The 9,620-nt window shown below is 31.3% G+C and overlaps 2 protein-coding genes across 3 annotated transcripts; both read right to left on the bottom strand.

The window, feature by feature from the left end:
* Positions 1–206: 206 nt before the first annotated feature.
* LOC111918192 (uncharacterized) lies at positions 207–872 on the bottom strand. Its single transcript, XM_023913849.1, has 2 exons — positions 840–872; positions 207–764 (listed from the first exon to the last, which is right to left on the bottom strand). The coding sequence occupies exons 1-2, from the start codon at positions 870–872 to the stop codon at positions 207–209; spliced, it is 591 nt and encodes a 196-aa protein (XP_023769617.1).
* Positions 873–4,587: 3,715 nt separating this feature from the next.
* Positions 4,588–7,701, bottom strand: LOC111918252 (TATA-box-binding protein). Of its 2 annotated transcripts, none has more exons than XM_023913937.3 (10): positions 7,460–7,701; positions 7,154–7,262; positions 6,245–6,332; positions 6,054–6,125; positions 5,885–5,935; positions 5,740–5,784; positions 5,555–5,647; positions 5,264–5,365; positions 5,112–5,185; positions 4,588–4,824 (listed from the first exon to the last, which is right to left on the bottom strand). In XM_023913937.3, coding segments are annotated over exons 2-10 (603 nt in total). In that variant the 5' UTR covers positions 7,231–7,262; positions 7,460–7,701; the 3' UTR covers positions 4,588–4,823. The 2 variants fall into 2 exon arrangements, with proteins under 2 accessions (XP_023769705.1, XP_023769706.1); XM_023913938.3 differs by lacking the exon at positions 7,460–7,701 and adding an exon at positions 6,896–6,953.
* Positions 7,702–9,620: the final 1,919 nt, after the last annotated feature.

A 9,620-nucleotide genomic window follows, 5' to 3' on the forward strand; every position in this document is an offset into this window, starting at 1 on the left:
TAAAAGCATAACATTCCATAACATATAAATTCATATAACATAACTGTACCTAAGAAAACAATCCATAACATAACTAAGCCATAGCATACTAATGTCAAACAATGAACCATAACATACTAATGTCAAACAATGAACCATAACATACTAAAGTCAAACAATGAACCATAACATACCAATGTCAAACAATGAACCATAACATACTAAAGTCAACCAACTAATCCAAACTTTCTTCCCGCATTTGTTACCCACGACTCACAAGTTGAAAAGTTAAGGCACAACCAAATTTTCCTATTGCCATCACTTTCAGAAAATAACATAAGAGCAGTGGTGTATTTCAGATCATATTCTCCCCACTCCAACCTTGTCAACTTCGCCATACAAGCATCCATCTCCTTGTCAAGATTATTTGCTTCTGTGAATGCTTGTGCAGCCTTGATAATTTCTTTTCCAACTTCTTTCAACTCATCATCAAGTGTGGTTTCTTTAGGACCATTTCGTTTGCCCCCCTTGTTTTTTGTCTGCCCAGATGATTCCTCACTAGTAGGTTGAGGCACTGTTGAGCTTGGGGTATCTGGATGAGGTGATGGTTCTTCCATCTCTGTATCCTCAAAAGCATGTGTACTGAAGGTTTTATTGGGATGAGGTAGTGCCGAAGATGGCCCCCAACTGTGAACACCGGTCGAGGTCGCCCCATCAAATAGTTGGGTACAAATATTAGGGCAAGGGAGGGGTGCATTTCTCAGCTTATCTACATACTTGTTCAGCTGTTTGAAAATTTAATAAATATTGTTAAAGTAGTAAAAAAAATAATCTAATTTAAAAAATATGTATATATATACCTTCACTTCCGCTTCCCATTCCTCATTAGTCATGTTAAAAGAATTTGTTACGGGATTGTAAATATTTCTTGTTTTGTTTTTAAGTTTTAACCACACTTCATACTTTGCTTTTAAATAGTCGTATCGGTTTTTCATTTGTTTTTTTTTTCGACAACAAAATTATGATCTGTTTTCAATTTCTCCGCGACCACAGCCCATGAGCTTGCTTTTAGGCCACTACCCTCCCATACATTACTTGTTAATTCTTGTATACACGCTTCCAAAAAAGTTTTGTCCACCAATTCTGACTTTCAACTAACCCTAGTTCTTTTATCCGTCATGTCTATTGTAAAAAGGAAAAAAAATAGCTAAATCATCCACATAACACACATTTACAAATAAATCATCCACATAACACACATTTACAAATAAATCAAGCAAAAATGTGATTTCATCATATTTTCAACAGCATATAACAATCTTTTATAAACAAAAACACATTATAAATTGATTTTATAAGCATACAACAATCTTTTATAAACAAAAACACATAAATGTGATTTTATCATATTTTCAACAACATAAAACAATCTTTTATAAACAAAAACACATAAATGTGATTTCATCATACAAAATAAATTTTGATCCCATAAGCATATAACAATCTTTAATTTCTGATTTCACACAAACATGTACAAACATTAGCTCATCTCAAAAACACATTATGAAGGGTTTTGTGAGTTCATGTCAATTGATTTTATGTTAACCCTTCAATCTAATTTAATCCAAGAATAATGAAAGAAGTAATTTCAAACTTTGATTTCAGCATGAAATCAGTAATTTGACAACAAACATGAAAGGTTTTGTGATTCCAGGAAGAAAAAAAAACAAACAAAAAAACGCAGAAACATACCTGCAGTCTCCTCACCGGCGCTGTGTGGTCTTCACCGGAGAAGATGGCACAGGGGGTGTAGTCGCGGTATCAGATGTAGGCGATGGAGGCGATCAGCTATTGGGGATCGGTTTTTGTGTACACTATTGGCGAAGGAGGCTGGAGGCGAGAAAGGGCAAAAAAACGCGTCCCTTATTTTCCAGTCAGGAGGTATTTTTTGACGGCCCGAGTAAGCGGAATGGGGAGGAATGGGCTGACCGAATCAGCTATAATATGTCATTAACAAACATTTGACTGCTGACCGGGTCAGCAGTCAGCACTGACCGGACCCGATAAGTTCAAATCAAACAGACTCTTAGTCTTTATAGCCAAATCGAACAAAAAATTATGTTGATTCGGTCTGATCAAAACTTAAGTGGCTAAATCAAGATACTTTTGTGGCTTCCATGGTCATCTAAGTCAAAACTTTGAATTTGAAATGACTTTAAAATATTGTTTCTTTTAAAATCTTTGATTTCCATACAAATATAAATCTTTTGGATTTAAATATCATTGTATGATATGGAATGTTATAACTTTAATAAAAGGGAAAATGACTTAATAGGGCGATATAGTTTTGATTTTTTTACACATTTAGTTACTAATGTTTGTTTGTACATCTTCGAATATTTAACTTGTTTTTTATACACATTCAGTCTTTATAACTGTCTATTCTAGGTTAAGTTAGGGAAAATGACTTAATAGGCTAATATAGTTACCAATTTGTATATATTTAGTCTTTAATGTTTTCTGTTGCAAAATAAGTGTTTGTTGTTTTTGTACACATTTAGTTCTTATAATCGATTTTTTTAGGTTTTGTTTATGACATCTTACATGAGGCAATCATTAGTGTTCTCATATATGGCTCGTCCCTCACGTATATAACCTAATTCATAAAGCGATCAAATGATGTTGGTGCCCTAGTTTTCTCTAACCAGAAGATGTCTTCGGCTTCAGTTTCATCTATCTCCATAGTAAATAACGAAATTTTTTGCGATTGTTTCCTCCATAATTCCTTGGTATGTCTATTTTGACTAACTTTCTACAAATAGCTTTTTGTTCTTTTCAGATTGGCATTCTTTCTTACCCGGCTAATTATCTTTTTTGTTACCGGAGAAACCAGGTAAAAAGTGCAAATTTTGGCAATGGGTTAATAAAGAAAATATCAAACAGAACGATGTATGACACTAATTAATGATGGAGGGGGTTTTCATACGTTTCACGTATCAGAACACCTCGTTTAGGATTGTCTCACATAAGATGTCATCAGTAACATCTAAAAAAACTAATCATAATGACTGAATGTGTATAAAAATAATGATTTATTTTGTAACAAAAAACATTAAGAATTAAATATGTACAAGCAGAGAACTATATTATCATATTAAGTTATTCTTTTTGGTTTAACCTAGAATAGTTGGTTATAAGGGGTTATAAAGATTGAATGTGTACAAAAAAAAAAAAAACAAATTAAATGATCAAGTATGGACAAAAAAAAACATCAATGACTAAATGTATATAAATTAAAAACTATATTGCCCATTAAGTCATTTTCCCTTAATAAAATCAAAACATATAAAGAACCTTTTGGATTAATTTTATAGCATAGTAGTTTCAATTATGTAATAACTCATGAAAAATAGGTGAAAAACGATGATAATAGATTGGAATTGGTTTTGTTAGTAAGTTTGTGATGATGGTTAGTTGAAAGCTGCCAAATTTTACACAAACGATGATATAATTTGATGCAGTAGTCTCACCGATCAAAACTCCTATGTTTATTTTTAAACCGAGAGCAAACAGATTGTGTAAAAGCGTGGCACTCAAGTTAAATTTACTTTCGTTAAAATAACGAAATTTGGGTAACTTTTGACACATTTTTCTTTAAGTTATATGTTTTTTCATAGTTGTTTTAATATTCATTGTTGAATACTTGAATACCCTAATGTGGGGTTCCCATGAATTAGTGGTGGCCCTAATTGAAAGTTAGCACGATAACAATGATCTTCTAGGAATATATATATCTAATAGAGGGAATCCAGACGAAGTCAATATTAGTTTTGTTATATGTTTTAACAAAAGAATGTTATTTCAAACGTTTTTGTGATGCTGCTCATGTTAACAAGTTATTTTGAAGCATGTTTATGATGAAATAAATATTTCTAGTGGCATAAACTTGAGGTTATATTTGTAAAGCATATTGTAGCGATATATATGTTGTTTATTGTTTTTTTTTTATGAGAAATTCTACCAACTAAAATTATTAATGTATATAGGTGTCAAAGCTTCTTCGTGTTGATTAATGATTATCCTTGGGACTTTCATCTAGAGTAAGGTGAGTTCATTTTGATTTCTTAAATTGGATGCACACAAAATTTGGTTTTTATGCAAATTGTTTCTAAAAACATCTATATGTTATTGAAATGTTGAACATGCTATAAAATGTTATATATACCATTTAAATTTCATGTAGCCTTATGAAAGTTTTATAAAATTTATGTAGCCTTGTGGAAATATAAAAACATGTATATTTGTTTTCAAAACAACCACTTGAAAACCATTGTTATATGTCGATTTTCATAACTAGACAAATTAATCATTATAGAAATGCCAATAAAACTCATGGAAGGTTCAATTTTTTGCAAATAAAAAAATGCACTATTTTTACTAATTTATACAAAAAATGTTTCAATCGTTTTACAAAATTATAGAATTGACACATGTAACGATGTTTCCAAGTTATATACATGTAAAATGTGGAATATTATATTTAAATTACCACTTTTATTACATAAATTATAAAATAACCTTATACAATTTAATCAAACTCTGAAGATCAATATATAAGAGCCCTGTTTTGGATATAAAAACTTGAAATCAAAATCATTACAACTTAGAATAACAGCAATAAATTGAGACTAAGCTGACAAATACGCCCATTTTTCATTTCCACCATATATTTACAATACATTTTCTTTCATAAGTCAAAGTCAAAGTCAAGGTCAAAACTCCCAGAAGTCAACTTGAGCTCACCCATAACTTCATACCATCGAACCATATATCCCACATATAAATCTGCACCACAACATAAAATCATTGTTACTTAACTAATAACCTAAAAGTCAAAGTCAATGTCAATTGACCATTCTCTTTCTTGACATATTTCAAAATGCAAAATGACATAGATGCCCCTCCCAACAGCTAAGTTTTTTGTATACGTAAATCGGTTTTTTCCATAATCTCATATTCGGGTATTCTTGTAATTTTGCTACTAATTTTGTATTTGAATCTCGAAAATGTGAGACCCTTCAGGGGTAAATACGTAAATGTCAAAATAATAAGTTATATCATATATATCATACCACTGCTGATTCTTCCTGAATTCAGTTAAAACTGGATATATATTCTCGAATGCAGTATAAGTCTCATCTCTAACCTGAAATTGCATAACAAACAGGCTATAAAAACATATTTTTTTTTATAAATAACCTAAAGAAATTAACCATCAAAATACCTTAGCTCCTGTTAGAACAATTTTCCCAGAAACAAAAATAAGCAGAACAATTTTGGGTTGTTTCATCCTGTAAATTAATCCTGGGAATAATTCCGGTTCATACTGTATGAGAAAACAAAAAATAAATAAATAAATTGTTAAAAACAACATAAAGCTTTCTAGGGCTATTTTCAATGATGAGGATGAAAAGGGCATTTATGTCTTTTGCGCAGACAAAATATCAAGATTCAAGAGCAAGTCTTTGTAGGGGACAAAAAGTGTTATTTTTGGTATTTTTTTTTATAAACTTACACTTGAAAAGGCACCATGAGAGTATGCAAGACCTTCAAGTCTAATTGGAAATTTGACATCACATGACCCCACAATATTTTGTATCTTAAAGTCCTAAAAAGCAAAATAAAGAAGTTAATTATATCAAAAAAAGACACAGATAAATAGACCGAATATACAAATAATAACAAAATTAAAAATAATACCTTGAATTTTGCCGGGAACCCGAGTTTTTGAATAATCCGAGCATACTAAAGAAAATAACATATCCATCATAGATTTAGAAAAAAAAAAAAAAAAAAAAAGTACATTGCTATTTTATGACTTTATCCCTACATAAATTAACAATACCTTCCTTGCTGCAAGTTTTGATTGTTGTTCACTCTTGGCTCCTGTACAAACCTGACACAATCACCATTAAAACATTATATTATTTTTATGTTCTTCATAAAAATAAATAAGTAAATCTGATTCTACATAATGTTTTGAACCCAAAAAAGTTCAAAAATGCAAAAGTTACCATCTTTCCAGAAGCAAAAATTAGGGCTGTTGTTTTTGGTTCTCTTATCCTCATGATCACAGCAGCAAAACGCTTAACAACATTAACAAAAAAAAAATGTGATTAGAAATTAACATTTTCTATGATCAAGAATCTGTAGATTCACTTGAATAAAAATTATAAAAACCATAACTGAATGATTACAAGAGTACCTTGGGGTTATATTCAGCATTACGAGCTTGTAGTGCAATAGCTTTAAGATCTAGTTTGCAATCCAGATTGACTGTAGAAACAATGTTCCTGAATTTACAGATATGACCTTCTGATTAGCTTATATGATTGCTCAAGAAGGAGATTTTTGTCATTTTGATTATTGTATGCATGGAAAGAAATGCAGTGGTTAGTTCCAAATGTTGTATTAGCTATTTAGTATTTAACTATTTATCAATTTAAATCTTGAATGTTATTAATTTTTGAAGTTATAATTAACTGGTAAAAGTCTACTCTTGTTAGAAGGATTTATAAGTTGTAATTAATGAAAGTTGTGGGGGTATGTCTGGAAAGTGCAAAGTTCAAGGACTGAGTTGCAAGTTAAGCTAAAGTGAAGAACTGTTTTAAAAAGTATGTAAAGAGGGGGGAAATGGCAAAAATTTATTGTTTCTTTAGTTTGTATGTTTAGTTTTGTTTGAATATGTCGTTGAACTTGGTCAATTAGAGAGAGAATATAAATTATTGATCAAAGTGCATTTCGGGTATTATGTTAGCAATTCCTTCTGTTAAATCATAAACAAATTGTTAGTAGATATTTCAATTTATGAGTTAACTATTTAACTTTATTTAACTTGAAGAACATATATACATACACTAATTCAACTTCCATAAGTAGCCACACTTGGAAAAAGAATCAATTCAACTAGTAAACTGCATACACATCGACATCCATTAAATCACCCACAATTGATCATCTTTTTTTTTCAACACATTTACACACCAAACTGTGCGTGTTAGCAAATCAATACGACCAAAAAGGTTGAAAATTCTGCACAAATCACACCTACTGGATTACCCGATCATTATAACAATGAAGAATACACGTAGAGATGAATCATAACTAGACTTACTGAAGAGTAGGAACAATTCCAGATGGATGCTTGGTGAGATCAACTGGTTGACTACCCTCCATTACTTGATCCGCCATTACTCGATTTATCACAAATCGCTACTTAGATCCTGAACCAAAAACAAAATCAACCTAAGAATATCTCCTATGAAATCGATTCAAAAGTTAGGTTTCTGGAACTTCGAAAAATAGTTTCACGAGCTATATAATCAACTCATCATCCATGTACAGATCATTTAAATACGGGTAGAGAACTTGGATCTCGTAACCAAAAGCAAAAATTCTGAAGAACGGGTTCTAATCAGACCTTTACAATGCGAAATTCCAATTAGGGTTTCTTCAATCTTTTGAAGCTTTAGCTGAATCAAAACGAAGATATGAGACAAAATTGGTGAGATTTGACAAAAGGGGTTGGACAAATCGCGGTGAAAATTTGAAAAAACCGATCTTTTATATGAACAGATGATTTTATAGCTTTCTATGGAGAGAGATTTTGTGAATAAAGAGGGAGGGGAGATGGGAGGTATGTGAAGCCGGTGAAGATGTGATGCAAGGATATTGGGGCGTGGGGTTTGTTGTATTTATATGATTCCGCAAATACCCTTTTGATGTGTTTGGCTTTGGGGGCATAATGGTAAACTCCGAAAAGAAAGTATACACTGACGGGTTGTCATGTGATTGTCGTTGAAGGACGAATGGAAGACATACACGTGGTTAGGAAGCTACTGTGATCAATAATATATAGTTTGACCTACAGGCCCATTGGCTTTGAAGGCTCATTTGTGAAGAAATCGTATATTGGGCCTCAATAGCCCTTTCCGAATTAATGTTGGGTTGATCTTTAGCAACGGGTCTGGAATGATATGTTTTTATACGGTTTGATTTTTTTGGTTTGGTCTCGCTATATGGTTATTTTAGTAAGATTTGGTTTTTTCTTGTTTTAGTCCGATTTTTCTTTTTCTAGTTTTAGTTCATAACATTATCTAACTGTAAAACACAAACATATCATTAATATTAAAAAATTTAGAAATAGACATACTATATAACTTGAAGATATTATTAAATAACATGTAAAAACATAATTTCATAACATGAAAGGGTCATAGGTTCATAACATAACCAACTTGTAAAAACTTAGACATAGGTTCATAACATCAAATAAGTTGTAAAACTTGTAACATTCTAAATTCAAGACTATAGTATTAAGTTAATAAAGTAAATAAATAGATGATGATTTATTTAAATAAATCATTATGGGATAATCATATCATTAGTTGATATTAAATTTAGAAAGTTAAAAGTGAAAATAACAACACTTCCAAGTCCAAGGGCCAAAAGTGCCAAGTTGACAAAGTGAGTTGACCAAAGGGTTGACTTGATTAATGGAAGGGACTATAAAAGTTATTTAATGGATGAAGAAGGGCTTCTTATGTCAGAACTTAAGTTAAAATCACAAATATTGAGATTAAGTGGGTTTTGACCAAAATGAGCAGACTGAGGGGACCAAAGGGTATATTTTGGGAAATAAGATGCACCTATTCTCATCATATTGAGATAGAGCAAGATTGAGCTCTACCATTCCTCTCTAATGATGCTTTTCATCTCTTTGGATTCTAGAGTTTGATTCAAGTGGAGATTTGATCATCCAAGCAAAAGGCAAAGGAATCAAAGGCTTTCTAAGTGTAACTTCTCCTCCTCTAACTCTATTTTTGAGTTTATGATTGGGGTTTAACCCTAATGTCGAATTTGGCTTCAATTAATGATTAGAGTTTGGTTTTATAACCTTCCTTGAGTAGTTTTGATGATTCCAGTCTTAAACCAATCATTTCATTGATGGTTTCGATGATTTAGGTAAAAAGATCACCAAGAACCCTAGAATCCCAAATCAAGAGATTTTGTGTTTGAATGTGAAATTATGATGGATTCAATGGCTTGTATGATGTTTGACAATGATAAACCCAATTGAAATGCTCAAACACATCTATAATGGTAAAATGTTGCATAAACATAGATTTTAGGTGATTTTGGGGAAATTGTGATGAAAAAATGAAATCCTTTTTTTTGTGACCATTTGATGAGTATATGATACTCATAAACACGAGTTGATACTGTTAGAATTATTTGAATGCAAAAGCATAAAGATTTAAATGATTTTTAGTTGCATTTATGGAATATTTAGCCATAAGGGCATTTTGGAAAATATATTGATAAATACATGAGTATTGACATCTAAGAAGTCAACGATATTCATGAAAACAAATTAACATTCTAGATATGTTATTGCAACATTAACATGAAGGAATGCTAGTGAAGTTCTAGCTATAGGAATTGTTTTGGCCAAAGGGTAATTTAGGAACATGGAATGGAAATGAGGATTCCATAGTTACATTAGGTACTTACAATGAGATTGGTTATGGTTGTATGTACTTAACAACACCCGATGATGTATTAAATGATTTAGGAATAAG

Source organism: Lactuca sativa, chromosome 9, assembly GCF_002870075.4.
Source record: "Lactuca sativa cultivar Salinas chromosome 9, Lsat_Salinas_v11, whole genome shotgun sequence".
NCBI lineage: Eukaryota > Viridiplantae > Streptophyta > Magnoliopsida > Asterales > Asteraceae > Lactuca > Lactuca sativa.

What these genes read in the sequence shown, in the direction of transcription:
- LOC111918192 (XM_023913849.1), bottom strand. Translation starts at nt 872, where the DNA reads ATGACTAATGAGGAATGGGAAGCGGAAGTGAAG. An exon ending in AATGGGAAGCGGAAGTGAAG is followed by an intron (nt 765 to 839) that starts GTATATATATAC and finishes ATTTTCAAACAG; the next exon opens with CTGAACAAGTATGTAGATAA.
- LOC111918252 (XM_023913937.3), bottom strand. Translation starts at nt 7,230, where the DNA reads ATGGCGGATCAAGTAATGGAGGGTAGTCAACCAGTTGATCTCACCAAG. An exon ending in ATGCTGAATATAACCCCAAG is followed by an intron (nt 6,126 to 6,244) that starts GTACTCTTGTAA and finishes AATGTTGTTAAG; the next exon opens with CGTTTTGCTGCTGTGATCAT. An exon ending in CTCATGGTGCCTTTTCAAGT is followed by an intron (nt 5,366 to 5,554) that starts GTAAGTTTATAA and finishes TTTCTCATACAG; the next exon opens with TATGAACCGGAATTATTCCC.